Source organism: Acipenser ruthenus, chromosome 8 (assembly GCF_902713425.1).
Source record: "Acipenser ruthenus chromosome 8, fAciRut3.2 maternal haplotype, whole genome shotgun sequence".
Classification (NCBI taxonomy): domain Eukaryota; kingdom Metazoa; phylum Chordata; class Actinopteri; order Acipenseriformes; family Acipenseridae; genus Acipenser; species Acipenser ruthenus.
The window spans coordinates 32,379,991-32,399,409 of NC_081196.1; the positions used below are offsets into that span (position 1 = coordinate 32,379,991).

General features: G+C 35.2%; 2 protein-coding genes across 3 annotated transcripts; one reads left to right on the forward strand and one right to left on the reverse strand.

Annotated features, from left to right (window-relative positions):
• Positions 1–495: 495 nt before the first annotated feature.
• Positions 496–10,768, reverse strand: LOC117406492 (uncharacterized). 2 transcript variants are annotated; one of them, XM_059028824.1, is made up of 8 exons: positions 10,486–10,768; positions 9,504–9,613; positions 9,160–9,220; positions 5,812–5,879; positions 5,304–5,406; positions 4,491–4,609; positions 3,853–3,998; positions 496–2,756 (listed from the first exon to the last, which is right to left on the reverse strand). In XM_059028824.1, the coding sequence occupies exons 1-8, from the start codon at positions 10,628–10,630 to the stop codon at positions 2,651–2,653; spliced, it is 858 nt and encodes a 285-aa protein (XP_058884807.1). In that variant the 5' UTR covers positions 10,631–10,768; the 3' UTR covers positions 496–2,650. The 2 variants fall into 2 exon arrangements, with proteins under 2 accessions (XP_058884807.1, XP_033866459.1); XM_034010568.3 differs by having other exon boundaries at positions 9,495–9,613; positions 10,486–10,764.
• An 8-nt stretch (positions 10,769–10,776) lies between these two features.
• Positions 10,777–17,988, forward strand: gtpbp6 (GTP binding protein 6 (putative)). Its single transcript, XM_034010567.3, has 10 exons — positions 10,777–11,518; positions 13,011–13,148; positions 13,300–13,370; positions 13,552–13,682; positions 13,998–14,068; positions 14,150–14,308; positions 14,790–14,998; positions 15,860–16,008; positions 16,482–16,634; positions 16,946–17,988. Exons 1-10 carry the CDS (start codon positions 11,017–11,019, stop codon positions 17,067–17,069), a joined length of 1,707 nt encoding a protein of 568 aa, XP_033866458.3. The 5' UTR covers positions 10,777–11,016; the 3' UTR covers positions 17,070–17,988.
• The last annotated feature ends 1,431 nt before the right edge of the window (positions 17,989–19,419 follow it).

Here is a 19,419-nt window from a genome sequence, read left to right on the forward strand (position 1 = left end):
AGGCCATTAGCGAAATTAAGTTGCCGCAAAAATCCTGCTTTACAGTATATAGAAAGCAACCACCAGTTAGTGTTGGTGTCCGCACTCTGCCCTCATCATGTCTTTTGGCCAGAGAGCCACGGTCCTATCTAGTTGCCAATGATCTGGTTCCTTCACCAACACATGAATCTAGCGTTAAAAGTGGTAAATGACTTTATAAAAAACTCCTTTATTATTGACTGGTTTCACAGATTACATTTTGGACAACCCAATGTTACCAAAATTGGTCCAAAATTAGTTCTAATCGGAGTCTGTGAAACCAGCTTTATAATATAATAAAGTGATATAAAAAAAAAAAACTGTGACTCTACATTCAGGACCAGACTCAATGATATTACCACAATTATTACTGGTCTTTGTAAATGGAGTCATACTAAATTCATGTTAAACAGTCAAGACTATGGGCCACATGAAGATTTCAAAGTTCATTTAAAAAAAAGTGTCACACACAATACAAAAAATGCTGTCTGACTTTATTTGTTAAAGGAAAAGAATGATGAGCCAGCATCTTATTAACAATGATAATTGTGTTTTAAATGTAAATGTAAAAACTCAAAATACATTAAGTAGCTTCCAAAAAATATAACGGAACACAACACATATTAACATGATTTCTAAAATTCAATAGCATTTGTCAAAATATGCTACATTAAACAAAAAAATAACTTTGATGAAAACTACAGATTTAGCTAATACTTTATCTGAATGTTACCCAAAAGAAAAGCCTGCTTTTACTGAGCTAACAATGTTGATGGAATGTTGTTGTCACTAAACAAGAGCCTTAGAAATTAAACAGGTGGTCACACTAGAGGTAAAACATTTTACATCAGTATAGACACTGATCAACATTTTAATACAATACCAATGACAGTGGACTCACTCAATCTAATGCACTTACTGAGAAAAGTTGACTGAGTTTCTGTAATGTTGTATAGAAAAAAAGACAATGAAAGGAAAGGATAGCCATTATTTAGTGCTGTGTTTGCCCATGAAACAATAGCAAAGAAAACTCCAAACATTATACTACAGGCATTGCTACACATGGCTGTGAAAACAATTGCTAGCACACAGTACTAAAGTACTGTACCATCTTAAAAACAATAGCTACCTACAACTGTGGAGCTCCAAGCAACAGTGGTGCAACAGTCTTTTTTGAGCAAAATATATACCAGAATTACAATATTAGTAAAATAATTTTTTTTTAGAAATCACACAACCAGATAATACATATATTTTTCATATTTAACTTTAAATAATGTCAAACTAAACCTTTATCTCTTACAGTGGATCAGAGGATCAAGGACCCCTGGGCGGTGCAGTGGTTGCCCAGGGGGTCCCCAGAAAACTGAATAACACATATGTAATACAAGTGTAATTTCACCATTGTAATAAAAAGACAGTTCTTACAATGCAGACAATATACAGTGAATATTCATTTTCACTGTGTGCGATTTGCCTTTTTCTCAGAAAAATGTAATCTCTGCCTTTAGTGGGAGTCAAACGACAGCAGGGGTTTTAACCAAATTACTTTTGTGAATGATATAAATGATAAAGGTGCTTCTCTGAACAATCCTGTTTTCAACTATAAACTGAGAGCGATTTGAAAGTCAGTCTTGTTTATTTTGATTAATAGCAGAAAAAAATCTAATCGATTCAGCCTAATGCTGAGTACGCAGAATTTAAGAAAACAGTTACAAGTCACATACAACACAGGGCCAATATCTGCCTTTATTTCTACATGTAGCAGACCTTTGACTTTTGTTTAACATTCAGTTTCCAGATTATAATGGAACAAGATCAGATCCAATTTCAGAATTAGTGGAACAAGATCAGATCTACTTTTACGGCCCTGTATAATGGGGCAGATGGAAATGGGGCATTATAGTCAAACAAATACATATTTAACTAAATATATTCAATAAATAAAAGTATACAATTGATTTAACTGCTCTGCAAAGAAATCCAACTCTATCTACATATGCTGGCATTGGGTGAAAGTTCAGAAAGCTTTTGGATGATTACATAACTTTTAATCCATTCATTCATGAATTACAAGTGTGATTTTAAAGTATTTTGTTCTAGTTTTTACACTTCTCAGTTGTCAGTGCTGTTATTCAACTATATATTAATACAGGTGAGTGTTTCCTCCTGGGGTTATTTACATTACTACACACTGTACAATAAAAAAAAAAAAAACACCAAAATGAGGTTAATCATTTTTAGTATGCCAGTATTAGATCATTCAAATAGACCCCATAGGCTGATTTTAAAATTGGTTATCTAATCCTATATATATATTTCTCATCAAGGATTGTACTTTCAAAGATATTCTACGTGATCTGTGACAAATCTTAATTGCCAGTACGATCTAATGTAAAACCTTACTTGGATTTAGACTTGGTATCATTTTTAAACTTATTATAAATATCATTAATAAATAAACATTTGATGAAGAAATACACATTACATAAAACAGTTGCTACACCCGGATTCCGTCCTATGAGAACCCCTTATTGAAATCACTGTAGCACTTTTTTTTTTTTTTTTTTTTTACCAAAAGTGTGGAAATTGCACAAATCTGCAGCACCTGAATTGGCACTGCTGACAGCTTTCAAGTTAAATTCCTAACAAAGGACATTGCTGGTGTGAGGTCTTCAATCAGCTCATCTGGGAGTGCAGTCACTGATGCTATAACACTACGAGTCACATTGAGTATCCTGTGAGAAAAGAGGAGGAAAAAAAAATTAATACAGACATCCAAATATGTATGAACCATGAACCCTGCAACTGGATTAATAAAGAGATGAGCAGCAATTACGATCATTAAAATAGTCCCCTTAAATGATATTACTTTGTAGTTTTCTTATATCAACAAGTGTTATTATTTTTTCTGAAAATATCAGTGCTACATTTTGAATACCATATTGAACATCTGGTACTCAAATGCAGAGTTAAACTTGGTTTTCAACAGACCCAGGCAGTGTTTTTCTCAAAAAGATCATTTTCGATTGGTAACCCAAACAATATAACCTTTAATAGACTATGCTGATTCAGTATAAATGAGTGCAAAGTTGGTTCCCATCTATACTGCTGCAAGAGTTTTACTAAATGCAGATTTCAACCAGCACCACTGTACTCTCTATGGAACTTTAAGGCGGCTCTGTCATTTGTTGTGTTTAGTTTATAAGTGTACACTTGAAATGCTCCAAGTTAACTTACTTCTCTGTTAGAGACATCTAACTCTACATATACAATAAGATCAAATGATGTGCCTACTTTTAAATTCCCTAAATTGAGATATAATATGGGCCAATGGTCCTTTTATATATCAAGCATCTCATCTTTGGAATTCATTGACTTTGAACATAAAAATAGCCTCTTCATAATACTTTTTTAAATATGTATCTTAAATCTGACCAGAGCTGTAAATACTGAGTATGATCAAGATCATGTACATATGATTTTTTATGCTCTTATTTTGTATTACTGTTTTATGATTATTTTAAGTTATTTGTCCTGTTTGAATGATTTGTTTCTTTTTTTCCATTTATTTCATAATGTTATTTCTTGCCACCTTCTCCTGCCAGGACCCCCTTGTTAATGAGATGTATATCTCAAGGATTCAATCCTGGTTAAATAAATTAATCTTTTTTTTTTTTTTTTTTAAATGATAAGTGGCTAAATGTTTATATGATGGTGGACAGGCATTATTTTTGAGTACTTTGTGAATAATAAGTTATATTTGCCCTGTATATCAAATCAGACCCACTGCATAAGCCATAGCTCAGAATCAGAATGAAGAATGTCTCCTACCAGCTGACATAATGTGCAGGTAACTGCGGCTCCTGCTTGGACGCATCTTCTTTGACCAGCGATGTTTTAAGTGCCTTGAAGTTTGCCTCAATGTCTCTTTTTAGAACGGATAAAGGCAGGACACCTTTAAATGAACTGATAACTTGCTGTGGAAAAAAATATATTCATTAAATCTAGTTAAAAAAAATTGGAAAGGATGGGTGTCAGAAAATTGCATCCAAAATATCGATTACAAATAAAATCAGAATATCGCTACAAATGTGCTTTTCTCAATTTGTATAAAGAAACATTTCACTATTTAACATTGTTTGGAAAACTTTAGGTGTAGCATACAGTTTTATATAATGGACTGCCTCTAACGTGACTGATTCATTTGTTAAGCAAATTCAATTGTTGACATACATTGTACAATCTATAAAGGACCAAAGCCTACATGCAACTTTCATTTGCTTGTAAAAGTAATACAACTGTAAATGTTACAATATACTTTTGAGTGTTAAAATAACTGCTGAGCATCATATAAAAAAATATTATAGCTCAATAGCAGTTAGAACCTAGTAATGGCAAACTCAAAAAATGGAAAATGTGGACTGAGGTACAGATAAACACAGTCGGTGCAAAGCTTTAAGTACACTTACATATAACACTGACAGCTGGTAGGCTATATATTTGTGGCTACCCAGATGCTGCACATCATCTTCTAACTGTTGGCTCAAGACAAGCAACTGGTTCAGTTTCCCAATGTGCGGAAAGTAATCTGTAATAAACCCCCCAAAAGATATCTATTTATTTATTTTATTCTTAAACAATTTCTACAATAGTTACACCCCTTTAGTTATTGTATTTAAAGCATAGCAATGTGTTGTATAGCACAATAAAAGCATATTAAAAGGTACTGCACACGCAAAAATCGCAAATCACTAGGAACTTATTAATACATTGTAAAAAAAAACAGAATTAACCATGGTAAAACACTGTAAGTGCATACAAGCAATGGAAAAGGCATGTCTGTAGTCCTTCTCTGATTTCATTTTACCTGTAATATTTTGTATTTATTGGATCTTTGAAAATATTAGATACATCTATCTAGAAATCACAATTAGTACTCAATAACTAGCTATTCCTAAAATCAAGCAATTTAATTTCAACTTAAACAAACTATATGTAATCACAACAAACGTCACATTTTATTCCAGGCAACATTCGATTTTGTTTATTTTTATTTCATTTTATTGTAACATGCCCCCTAAATTGGTTTCTGACTCCTTTGGTAAGGTACAGTTCTGAACACGTCAGAAACCACTGAGGTATTAAACTGTAAAATAATAAGATTTCAAATGGCTTTTCCATTTTTATATTTCTACTGTATTATATAAGGAATCAAATGCAAAAAAAAGCAATTGCATTTTCATACAAGAAAAACACTGAATGCAAAACTGCTCACCACTTACCATCCATTGATGGCCTCTCCAGCATGTCTACAGGCCTTCCGTGAATAATGAAGATTTCAACTCGTGGAAACATGGCTGACAGACCCACTACATCCAGGTAATCCTTAGGCAAAGGAAAACAACAGAGTTGAAGATTGTATTGTGACACGGCAGACTAAAGAAGCAGGGTTTAGTTAACTTGTGATGTTTTTTTGTGGGAACCTTAAGCATATGAAAACCACATGGCCTGATACACTGAACTTGTGCTGTATAACTTTATGCATTAACGTGTCATTAAAAAGTAGTAGCTTTACACTATTAGTGGATCCTTAAAAATATATTGTAATAAACTGTTATCTCTCGATAACATAAGTACAGTATACTGTAGATTATTAACCAGGCATTACACTAAAGTGTGACCACATCGTCAAGGTATAAATCTTTAAACAGATACTGCATTCATTCTTTTATACTTCATTACTGTTTAAAATTTAAGTTTTTAATATACATTTAAAAAGATGCATGTTACCTCTAGCTGTGGTAAAGGTTCTGGTAGATGCTCCAGACATTGGTTCATCCTTTCTACAATATCTGTACCTGGATAACAGTATAGTGAGGCAAACACCATATGTACACTCTTAAAGTAATTGTAGCTAACAAAATAGTTACATACATTTTCTCTAACATGTACAGTACATCTGTGAGAAACACAGGTGTTAGCAAACACAGATTTTCATTTTAATACATGATATCTGATACTGCTCTAGGTTAATCTCTGTTTGCAAGCCATGCTTTTAGGGCAGCAGTGTGGAGTAGTGGTTAGGGCTCTGGACTCTTGACTGGAGGGTCGTGGGTTCAATCCCCAGTGGGGGACACTGCTGCTGTACCCCTGAGCAAGGTACTTTACCTAGATTGCTCCAGTAAAAACCCAACTGTATAAATGGGTAATTGTATGTAAAAATAATGTGATATCTTGTAACAATTGTAAGTCGCCCTGGATAAGGGCGTCTGCTAAGAAATAAATAATAAAAATGCTTTTAGACTGACTTGCACTTCCTGGGTCGTCATCATCTGATTAGAGGAAGTTGGCGCATGCTATCTAATAACAGATGATGAGCGCCTTCTAGTGCCCTTCTACAATATCTTCATCTAGATACATCCCCATTTTCCAGTAGTCATTATGTATTGTAATATGTTTGTATTTCCCTTTTTGTTTTCCATTCCCCTCTTTCAATCTACTGTGTATTGATAAATTATCCACCTCGAATGCCATCAACTGATTTATTAATACCTCTCTTTGTTGTTTGAATTTGTTACATTCTAATATATAATGGTGTACAGTTTCTAACCTTTGACATTCTCCACATAATCCATCTACATGTTTCCCTATTCTAAACAGATGCTGACTCAATGCTGTATGTCCAATCTGTTCATTATAGTTTCTTCCGCCCTATTCAATTCCCCTCTAGATGTTTCATCCGCTAACCTGACCTTTGGCTGTATATCATAATAAAACTTTCCCTTATGATTGTGTTCCCATTGATTTTGCCATAATTCCATTTTTTTTTCTTATTGCATTTATTTCTGTCTGGCACATAGGGAGTACCATGTCCACTTCCTTTCTCAATAACCCATTTTTTGTCATCAAATCCACCTGTTCATTACCTAGCACCCCGAGTGGCTTGGTACCCATGCTAATATAATATATATGTCTCTGATTGCACATTCATATAATGCTATTAAAATATCATATATAATATCTTTCCTGACTCCACTCCTTGTCTCAATAGCATTCAGTGAACTCAAGGAATCGGTAAACAGGACTGCTCTGTCTGGTTTTATTTCCATCACTTTATGTACCACACCTAACAATGCCAGTGCTTCAGCAGTAAGTATAAATAGGTGATCAGATAATCTTTCCCTTCTACAAAACTCCATCTCAGGTATATATCTTGCCATAGCCACTTTTCCTGACCTTAGATCCTTTGATCCACTTCCTGGGTCAATTCACCTGGAGTGTTAAATTGTCCCAACCCCTTAACTGGCTTCTTTCCCGCCAATAACTAATCAGCTGCTTCCCATAATGACAGACATGCTTGCAGCCAGTAACATGTCTTGACGCAGAAGACTGCTGTAGTGAAATGACCATGGAAGTAAAGCAGTAACTTCTTGGGAGACAAGGCAAGCAAACTGAGAACATAGTGTAGTACCAGGTGTCTGTTTTAAAATGAAAATACATGCTTGCTATATCATGTGTTTCTATAAAATATTACACTTGAGACCTTTGTAGCTAATGGAAGTGAACAATGCTTAAGATTTATGGAATTATTTTGTTAGCTACAACTATTTTAACAATTGTAGACTATTGCACACCCACCAAAAATATACATTTTAAAATGAGTTTTAACAATTGTTTGTAACATATTTATTATGTATATGTGTACACAGTCACCCTAAATAGGGATATATGGTAAGACAAACAACTCCCTCAATTGAAATGAAACACTTTCAGAACACAAAAAGTGTACTCAGTGGCTTTAAGAATTCCTTAGGTTTCTTTTTTTGTTTATGTGCCGATGAAAGGTGAGGGCTAATGGTACCTCACAGCTAAATCCTGACCTGAACCAACCCCCCCTCCATTCAGTTTTGGTCCTCTGCCAAATGTGCCAGGCTACGGTTTTGTGATGTGGACTGGGGACTACCACTAAATGTATTTTACTTGTTGCTAGTTTCAACGTAGTACGTAGTTTTAATTTAATGCCATGTTGTTTAATTTAAAATTAATATCAATCTCGTAGTTGGAGGACACAAATGCAATTATTGTATAGAATTACAAACTTTTTCATAAATACTGGTATCAAGAAAATAACATGTTTTTACTATTGTGCATATGCTTCTACAGTAGTACAGTGTCTATATATTTGCCAAACGTTATCATACACACTAGCTTCACCGTCGTTCAAATGGATTTAGCTATAATCCGATAAATTTATACAAATATTTAAACAAATACACGCACTCTCACGTTAGTTTTCGTGATTATGAGGACCCATTAGTAAGTAAGTTGCCACAAGTATTAATTTAGGACATCAGCTGTACATTATAATTTACAGTAGGGAGTGGGTGAAAGCCGAACCAAAACTAAACTAAACCAATGCGAAACGTCTTGAAAACTATTATGCGATTATCTCTATAGTCCATGATTTGTGTGAGTGCATATGATTTTGTAAACTGAAAATAGTAATTTAAAAAGAAAATAAAAACACAATAAACAACTTAGACATAGGATAAATATTTTTTAGCATAAGGTGTTGGCTACATAAAATCATAGACCACATGTAGTTTAAAAATAAATGTACTACAATCTTCAATCTAATAAAATTATATTAAAATATACTTGCATGTCTAACCAATAATCTCCATAACAATTACACAAAACTACACAATATATATATTGAAAACATTATTATATCAAAGTGCTATTTCAAATAAAACTTGAAACAATTTTTTCTACAATCGTAATCAGTGCTTGTCAAACTGGATGTGCTCTTGCAGAGCTCTGCATGTCTGGACAGAACTCATCAGGGGTCCTTTTTTGGTGCACCCGGAAATTACGTCAGATGAAAAACTGCAGTTTACTGCAAAGTTTAGTAAAGAAAACTGTGGTGTTTGGGTGCAAGGGAGATATATAATGATTTTAATGTTCCAACGGCAAATAAGAGACTAAACATTACATCTGAGAAAAGGTAAACGTGTACAAAACAATAAGATTTTATTCCTGTCCATATTCACTTTAAGGAAACCGCATGGAGCCTCAACTAGGTATAGAAAAAGAGTCAGACAAATCGTGCAAATAGATTTATAAAGCTAAACTCACCTTGCCTGTGGAAAGCCTCTGACTCAATAGGACTAATGTCATGCCTGAGTTGTTCCTGGAACTGTTAAAAGCATAGGGAAAGCACTCAGAATTCAACATAAACACTGAATGAGAAAGGAAATCCACTCTTTCATAATGCATACACAGTTTTTTTTTTGTTTTACCTTCACGATAGTCTATGCCTTCATTGTTATCTTTTTGGTATATTAATGGGGTCTGTACCTAAAATATGTTTATAAATATGCAATAAACCCAACCAGTGGTACCTTCTTTTTAGTATCAGATGAAGCCAAACTACTGAATACAAACCACAAGGTGCCATGTGCCTGCCTCACCTGGTGTACCTGAGCTCTAATGAGGAGATCAAGCTGGCAGCACAGAGACAGCACCTCCAGAGCAACCTGCTCACTGCTCAGGTGAATGGGCTGCAAGGGTTTCTTAATGTTGACTTCCACTGGAAAAACAAAATATAACATATGCATGCAAAACACTGTTTTTACACTGGAGTCAGAACTCATGGTATTCTAGTCATGAAAATAGCATCCCTGTAACATATAAAAGCTGCATCTGTTGCAAGTACGTTTTTAGACAGATCTGACAGACTTCGATAGAGAGTTGACAGCAGGCACTCAGTTGGCAGGTGCATCTATACCAAATGTCCATGGTGATCCTGCAGACCTTTGACAGTGTAATAGTAAGTATTACACTGTTTTGTCCAAGCCCTGTACACAGTGAAACGCAAGGGTACTCTACAGTATTACACAAGATCAATCAATCAATATTTATTTTATATAGCGCCTTTCAGTGGACCACCATCACGAAGCGCTTTACAATTCAGTAACAAAAAAAAATCCATACTATTTTATATACAGATACAAATATAATAAGATAATACAGTGTGGCACAAAACAGGCCAATGTATGAATGCCACACACTGACACAGTGCTGTAACAGTCTCTAGAAAAAAAGTGCCTGACACATCCCAGGTGAAAATCGGAACAGGTAAATAAGGACAGACTGATGCTCTGCGCCATCTACTGGTTTTAATGGAACATTATCTTTCTTTATTCCTTTAAAATGGTAAAAATAAGACCAAATCACCACGTTATTTACTAAAATGATATGCACGTGTTTGTAAATTGTTGTTTATAATATATTTAACAGGAGCAGCCTTTATGCACCACAAGAACAATCTCTAGGCAATCTCATATTTTACCTCCACATCTATTTTTCTTATTATATTTGAATCTTATAATATTTTAAGCAGTTACACATTTTGCACGATATAGAAAGTGATGTTAATGAATTCATAAATGCAGCGCTTACCTTTGAATTGTGCTTGATAAAAACAGGGTTGACATAGCGGTTCTGTTTTACTCACAGCTGCCATGCTCAATACACTACACCCAGCCAGTTCATTCATTGTACTATGATACGGAGGGGTTTGACTGTTGCACCGAGACAATGACATTATCAGCTCCGTACGTGTGTTGGACTTAACGTGTTTACCCAAATAACAACAATGTTATACCTTTTTTTATTTTCCAAACGAAGTAAACATTTGCATTATATATGATTTACGATAGCGAGCATTTGGTGGTGGCCATTTTTGTAAGCGGAGTTTGGTTCAGTACGTGATTATTTTGGTGTTACTCCTGTTAGGAGTCGTGCTAGGGATAGGGCGGTACATGTACGTAAATGCAGAATGTAATAGTTTAAAAAATTAAATGAATCATCGAAAATTAATTAAGATTAACAATATTAATCAGCTAAATGAGATGTCTTTGTTTTAGAATTGCCGTACTTTTTTTTTTTACTTGCTTCGTAGAAATGTCAACTTGTTAACCGTGAATCGTCATGGATCTGATAATAAAGTTAAGGAGACATGTTTTTAGTGTCGTCGTTATTGGAAAGCAGAAACATTCGTGCATTCCAAGAAGCTGCACAACTAGGACTCGAAATGCTTTATATTGTACATATGCAGTACACAACTATTCGGTGCCTTGTTACCAAACGAGTCGATATTTTAATTTGACAGTTGGACCAGCATCATGTTTTTCTGTGTCAGCGAGAAGATGTTTAAAAACATTACACTTGAGGTTAAACTGTAGTCATAGCGCTCAGTATTTTTCCACCAGTTGCTGTAAATTAAAAAACAAAAAGGGTAGTTTCTACCCGTCAAAGCTGTCTGAAAGTGAAGAAGACGATGGAGAAGAGGGAGATGATGCAATAGAAGATACAGAGGTAGAGGAGCTGTTCCAGCAGGGAATGCCCCTTGAAGTGAGTGAAGGAGGTCACCAAGTCTTTATAGTCCACCCTGATGTCAAATGGGGAGCAAAAAAACAGCACCTTACTACAGGTAAATTTGAGGAGAGGGTAATATAGATGCACACTATATACATCGTTTTTCATTCTATTATTCTCAAAATATAATATTTTATAAGGTACCTGCAGGGTATTCTATAATAAGCACAGAAGGGAAATTCAAACCATCAGTGTGGTTCATAATAATAGTATGGGTAATTTGTGAGCTCCTCCAAGAGTCAGTAGATTTCTCTTATATGTGGGACCAGGGCTGACATTGTCAACAAACAAGTGCAGGTAATGATATGCGCATCATTACTGTGGTCTACTTATGCCTTTTTTTAGTGTAAATTGAAATTTAACTTAAATAAACTTAAAACATTTTTAGAAAAGGGTGCATTGTACCAAAGAAAAAACACCACCGTTTTGGTTTCGTTTATTATAGTCCTCGTAACAGAAAATACTAGGATCACAAGAAAACAAAACGTTGATCACTATACTTAACAGGTACCTTGCAAGTTGGGCCAATGTTTTAAAAACGTGAAGCACACCTACATCTGTATACCAATTCTGACTCTGACCAAATGTGGAGCGCCTCTTTGTTGATCCTGTTTTTTGAATGTTAATCCCTGTCCCACACATCACTTGCCATTTTTTAAATTTTCGTGCAAGTTCTGACAAGGTTAAATCGGTGCAAGGCAAAACGTGTTGTGATAATTATTTCTAATATTTATCAACTATATAATTTATGGCAGACATTGATGTGGATTTTTGCCTTCAAATTCATGTGCCGCAATGGTGATTTGAATATTCAGATAGCTTCTCCGCTGCACTAAAGAAAATAATAATTGCTCCATAACGCTGTTATCACGTCTTACTGCTAAAGTCTTCTCTCGTTGATCAACCAGTGAACACGGACACAAAGTGGAATGGGCAGAGATTTGGGACGCAAGCCAAAAATAAATCTGATCAGAATGAAAGCTCAGCTAATCAACATGCAGTGATTATGCTGATGCTGGCCATCAGAAACAGAACCAGCATGAGGAATCAAATGCAACCAGCATGGACTGCACTAAATGAAAGCTGTATAGAGCAGTTACTGGGGGCTGCTGTGGCCTCACAAAATCCAGCTGGTGGCCGCATTTGAGAAACGTTGCGCTAGTGGATTGTCTTAAGAGTGAACGGAATGCATGCGTGTTGGATGAAAAGCAGATAAATTAAGTCCCGGTACAGAGTAACAGCAGAATTTCACTCCTGTGTATGACCAGTTATAGGCACCAGGAGCCAATTCTTTACTACATTTGCCTGGTCCCACCTTGCCAGCACCCCCAATAACAAGTGTCAGGGAGCTGTTCTCCAACCAGTATTACATCACATTGGGTTATATTGAGTATTTTATTACTGAAACTATTTTTTATTACTTTTGTTCAGAAAATGAACCGCATGTATACGTACCTGTGAGATCCATAGCGATGCCTGTTGCCCAAGCTAAAGAGAAAAAATAGATCTTGAATGCTGGTAGTTTTTTTTTTTTTTTTTTTTTTTAGCGGAACTACAGATGGCTGAAGCTGTTGGGCTTATAAACACTCTGCAGAATTGGACAGTTGTGGAGAAGCTCATTCTTTCAACAAAAACTCCTGATAATAAGCGAATATTTGGAAAGGGGAACTTCCAGACTTTGACAGGTGAGAAAGTCAATGCTAAAATGTATTAAAATAAGTTAATCATGTACCTTTTTAGACCTATGTATCAGGTTTTGAATTTTGAAGGGTTTAAATTGACCAAAATATATACATTTTAAATAGATAATAATGATGTTTGGTCATTTAATTTCAGAGAAGATCAGAAGTTTGCCTCAGATTACTGCTGTCTTCATGAACGTAGAAAGAGTATCTCCATTAACAGAGGTAAAATTGTAAAAGGCATGCAAACATTTGAGGGCCTTTAAACTGAATACAGTTGATTTTGTTGAAAGGCTGGTGTGTGTGCGTGTGTGATCAAATGCAGTCCAGATTAAAAATGTCTATATTAAAATAAATCATGAATACTGACAACTAAACAACTAGAATTTGGTTTGTGATACATTAGAAAGAACTGAAAGAAGCCTGGGGAGTGAAGGTGTTTGACAGATACACAGTTGTCCTTCATATCTTCCGCTGCAATGCTCGAACCAAAGAGGCCAAACTTCAGATTGCTCTGGCAGAGATTCCACTGCTCAGGTAAAAATACTTTTAAAGTGTCGTTTAGCTTAATCTATCATTTTAATTAATCACATTATATATTTGATACAGTATTATTTGTTTATTTAGTTATTTGCTTATTTACACTTGCTAAAGTAAATATGTCCTTATGATTGCGAAAAAATAATATGACTGAAATGACTTTCCTTATAACCTCTTTAATCAAGTTTTTGCACAATGCACTATGCTATCTGGTGGACAAAAGCAAAAAGGAACATTATAAAAATTATTTTGCTTCTCCTCCAGCTTCTGTCTAAAAGTGCTACAGTTACAGTATTTTGTCTCTGCTCACAGGTCACAGTTGAGAAATGAGTTGGCTAACTTAGACCAACAAGGCGGGGGATCCCGGTACATCATGGGCTCAGGTAACACAACTTTCCTACATTTTTCTAAGACCCAGATAAAGCAGGTATTTATTTAAATAACCCAGGCACTGTTTTAATCAGGTGAGACGTTTATGGAGGTCCAGCAGCGATTGTTAAAAGAGCGGGAACTGAAGATCAGAGCTGCCCTGGAGAAGCTGAAAAAGAAGCGACACCTGCTTCGATCCCAGCGCAAGCAGAGAGAGTTCCCTGTCATCTCAGTTATGGGCTACACCAACTGTGGTGAGGAGTTTTAAACCAAAAATCCCCTTTTTGTGCAAGGCCTCTTTCATTCTTCTATAGATTCATACCCTAGGCAACAGGAATTAGAACCCTACTTAAAACACAAAAGCCCCTTTGTTGCACATAGAGCTCTTAAGTGGTTTCAGTGTGCTCCCGTTGTGAGTGAATCTACAGTGATAAATGGGCTTCACTTAATTCAAAGGGAAACAATTTACAGAAGATTTTTGCAAGAAAGTTATGTTGATGAGGTAAGAAAATGTTAACACAATACCAAACTATGGTAGAAACAAATGACATAGTAGTTTGATCCAGTACAGGTTTTACTGTAAGGCACAGTGTATGATTTAAAATGTGTCAAATTCAAATGATAAAACCTAGAATGGCTCAAACTACTATCTAATTAATGTTTACATCTCTGTTGTTTTTGATACAAGAATGTTTGATTTGCTGCTTGTCTAGTGCTACATACTTTTTCCACCAGGAAAGACAACCCTTATAAAGTCTCTGACAGGTGACGCAGGACTACAGCCTCGAGATCAGCTCTTTGCCACTCTGGATGTCACTGTCCATGCTGGCCTGCTGCCAAGTCACATGCCAGTCCTCTTTGTTGACACCATTGGATTCCTCTCCCAGCTTCCTCATCAACTCATTGACTCCTTCTCAGCTACCCTAGAGGATGTGGCACATTCTGTAAGTAATGTTAATCACGCAGTAGCAGATGGCTAATGCCCTGTAGGAAAATATTTCAGTCTTGTCTTTTCAAGCCCAACATTCGCTATGCAGTTTTTTGTTCACAACCACAAATTTGGCTTGGATATAGCATCATACAAATAGTTACTGGCAAGTTCCTACTTGTTCCATCTAAAGTGAGCAATACTTGCACAAAGTGTTGCACGAAGGAGAGTAGCATACAAGCTGAAATCTTGTGTAAAATGTGGCCAGAATTTATTGAGTAGACAATGCAAAAAGGATCCATTTTTATTTGGTTAGCGATTTAGGTTTAAAAAAAAAAATATTGCAGTTAGAATTTAGAATTGGAAGTAAAAACATCTGTACTGTATCACCCTAAGGTACCTCAAAGGTCTATAAGGATGTAAAAGGGTATGGGACCTGCTGACGGAACACAGAGACAGATGGTTGCTGTTGAAACATCAGAGACACCTTAACTGTACCTAGTAAATCTTTTCAGTGTTAATATATCACAATGCAAGTTATATCATCTGAAACAATCTTCACATTATGTAAATGACAACACAACATTGATCATGAGTGCTCAGCTAATTGTGAAAACAAAAATAATATCGCTAACAACATTTTCATGACGCAGCCGAAGGCTTGAATTTTATACAACAATGACAATTTGTGCAGCTGTACAGAAAACTGTAGCTTACTTCCTGTCAGCAAAAAATATTGCAGTCCCAGATTTCATTGTGGGATTAAGTTGCATACAGTAAGTTGTACCTTGTCACGTATCTCTTACAGTGTGCTAAAATTAAATACCGTACTGCAAAATGTACTGTCTTAACCTAGAATTCACATAATTTCTTACAGGACTTGATCATTCATGTCCGAGACATCAGTCATCCTGAGACCCTGAACCAAAAAGTGAATGTTTTAAATGTCCTCAAGAAACTTCAGCTTCCAACCCATCTGCTAGATTCAGTCATTGAAGTTCATAATAAGATTGATCTGATTGATGGGTAAGTTAGGAACCAAGTTAGGGGCTGGGATACTACTAGCTTTTATTTCATTTGTTAGATACTCCATATTGAATCCAAACTTTTTTATCTACAGGAGCTTGAAGACCGTTTCAGTTTCTGTAGGCTAAACAGCTGGTCTTACATACTTTGATTGAGGACAGATTTAGTATACACAAATTACTGATGGTTTTAACAAGGTCTTAAACTGATGCTGCAGTGTGTCATTCTGAGAACAGAACAGAATTAGAGGTGGTAATCATTTAACTGAAGTCGCATGTCCTTGCAGACTCATCTAATATTGTATCCCACCCTGTAAGTCTGATTGTGTCAGATTTACCATATCCATAGTGAAATATTATCGGCATCAACACAATTTTTCTGTTGCTAAGAAAATATCCAAGATCGTCAATGATCTATTAAAAAAATAATACTTTTTTGTAATGATTATGAATGTTTCTTTATATTTGTCTTAGCTATCAGACTACTGAACCAAACACTGTGGCAATCTCTGCTCTTCAGGGAAAAGGTCTTCAGAATTTAAGAAGCATCATTGAAGCAGTAGTTCTGAAAATTACTGGGAAGCAAATTATGACTATTAAAGTGAATCTGACTGGATCCCAACTGAGGTAACCTTGTTTCTTATACTGGACATGCTCTTGTTTTAAGCTAAACCAGTTCTGTGGTAAAACAAATAAGGCAGAAAGTTGAAAGATTTAAGTTGTACTTATTCTCATTGTAACAACCAAGTTATTTGCAGAGTACTTTTCATTATGTGTATTTTCATAAACTGGATTGCACACTATAAACAGCACTGGATGATATCACTTTTTGGGTGGGTGTCTCTTTTTGCTCAAACATTGCATGAATGTCATACACTTACATCAGGTAATTAGTTTTCTTGTAGTCTAATCTAACAATTACCCTTTTGTATCCATAGCTGGTTGTACAAAGAGGCCACTGTGCAGGAGGTAAATGTTTTGCCAGAAGAAGGTTCAGCTAACGTCAATGTCATTATTAGCAATTCTGCATATGGACGATACAGGAAGCTCTTCCATGTTTAACAGACTGTTGCACTGAAGAAACTGAATTGTCTGGAAATAACCCTCTCTGGAATCTAGATTGCCATACAACAAGCTTGATGATCTCTGACCCTCTACAAACATGTGGTGCTGAAAAAGCAATATTATTCACTGCATGTTACGCACATCCATAAGTACAACTCAATATCGCTTGAGTATACTTTTATCACCTAAAGCTAAAGAAGTTTCAAGCATCACAAAAAAGGATGGTGTATGAATCACACATAAAAGCATGTACAAACAATCAATGTGGGAGGTGTGTGTATTGCATTTACAGATTAAAGCCCAGTATTACCATAACATTTATTTTTAATGATTGAAACAGTTTTCATATAATAGTCTATATTTTGCACAGTGCTTTATCAAATAATTGCATTGCATTTTTTTCCAAATTACTGCTGTAAACATGTTCCTTAAGAGCGTAGGTACATGTGGATTCAACATCTCAATATCCTTCAAGTAGTCTTCTGATAATAACAATAATAATTAATTATCTTTACAACAAACCCGATAGATGGATTGGTGGTAATCATTTAAGAGACAGATTAGAAAGGGGTATTATCAAATATTTTATGAGTAGTGGTTATTCTAAAATTACCAATGCTGGGACTAAACATTGCCTGCCACGGTGTTTGGAAGAAAAGGGAAGTGGTAAAATTGGATGTGAACATTTTGTGTTCATATGATGCAGTACTATATGTGTACAATATACTTGACTATGTAACCCAGCTAAGATTCCATTCACAACAAATAAAACACACTTCTGCTAATATACAAATACAGTTGGATTTTTTTTTTAATATTGTACCATAAAATGTTATCAATTAATTGGTACATTTACCATTAAAACTGCATTGATCATTGAATTGTGTTTGCCCAGAGTAAAGGCCAGCAATAATAATTTGTTTTTTATTCTACTTTTTAGGATACTAAAATGTAGCATGCTGTCAGTCGAAATGTACAGAGGTATATGTGTTTCGTATATCACAAGTAAAATACTAAATTTAATGGGTAGGATAGAATAGAGTTATATTTTACTACAAACTACAACATTCTGTTATGTCATTTCCATGAAACATTTGGAATTGTATTTATTTTTTTATGAAAAGTAAATGATTCTTCCCATTTGTATTTACAGTACACAAAAGCTTAATGTTAGGTGCTTCAGCGTATTTTTCTGCTACTAGAATGGAAGTATTCCTGCAGAGAATCTACATCACAAAATAAAGAAACAGCGCTTTCAATTGAATTGGAATATCCTACAACGTTGATACAAAATCTAATTCTGTAATTGATATGTTAGTTTGCTTGAAGCATCTACACAGCTGAGAGCAGGGGTCTCCAACCCTGATCCTGGAGAGCCCCAGTTCTGCAGGTGTTCTAGGTGTCTTTACATCATCAGTGGCTAAAGATCTGGAACACCTGCTAATCTTGACTAATTAAGCCAATAACTGGTTCAATTAAGTAACTGAGAGAATCAGTGTGTTTACATGAGCATAAGAATTCTGATATTTTTCGGAAAACTAATTCCGATATCAAAAGTCATGTAAACAGTTTTCGGAAAATGTATCGGAATATTCCGAAAGTCAGTTTTCGGAAAACAGCACCTAGAAATTTCTGATTAAATTCCGAAAACTAACAAAATGTACATCATGTAAACATACTTTTTGGAAAACTTATTCCGATTGCGTACTGCACACGTGCAAACTTTGACCTTCATTCCTGCACGTGGTTTTAGAAAACAAAATAATAATAATCTGTAGTCAGTCTGCATGCATCCATTTGTCTAGTTAGGGATAAAGTAAAACATCTGTATGTATTTGTTAATAGCCCATACTGAAGCAGCATTTAAAATAATGTCTGCAAAAGAAACTGGTAATATAGAACAGGATGAGCTGTTGGAAAGGCTGATTGCACATTGTGGGGAATCTGAATAGAGGTATAGGATAGTAATCTTTGAATTTAAGACCTGACACTTCGATAAAGCACTATATTGGATTGGTCTCCGTTGTATCGCAGAAATGTCCGGTCTTCAAATCGTACTTGGGCTACTACAGTACTTTGCATGCGAAAATAGCCTGTGTTTTCCGAAAACTTAAATCCATGTATGCAGTTGAATTCTAAATAGATTTGCTATCGTTAATCATGTAAACACAGAATAGTGATGTTTTAAGAAAATCAGTTTTCTGATTCAGTTTTCCGAAAACATTAGTTTTCGGAAAACGCTTTGACATGTAAACGTACTGATTGGTTGAAATGAAAACCAGAAGGCTCTGTAGCTCTCCAGGACCAGGGTTGGAGACCCCTGACTTAGATTTTATAAGTAAAAGTT

Coding starts and splice junctions, on each gene's coding strand:
- gtpbp6 (XM_034010567.3), top strand. CDS start 11,017: ATGGATCTGATAATAAAGTTAAGGAGACATGTTTTTAGTGTCGTCGTT. Junction 14,069..14,149: donor CCGGTACATCATGGGCTCAG/GTAACACAACTT, acceptor TGTTTTAATCAG/GTGAGACGTTTATGGAGGTC. Junction 16,009..16,481: donor AAGATTGATCTGATTGATGG/GTAAGTTAGGAA, acceptor TATTTGTCTTAG/CTATCAGACTACTGAACCAA.
- LOC117406492 (XM_034010568.3), bottom strand. CDS start 10,630: ATGTCATTGTCTCGGTGCAACAGTCAAACCCCTCCGTATCATAGTACA. Junction 9,221..9,494: donor TTAGAGCTCAGGTACACCAG/GTGAGGCAGGCA, acceptor TGCTTTTAACAG/TTCCAGGAACAACTCAGGCA. Junction 2,757..3,852: donor CCTGCACATTATGTCAGCTG/GTAGGAGACATT, acceptor CTTTTCTCACAG/GATACTCAATGTGACTCGTA.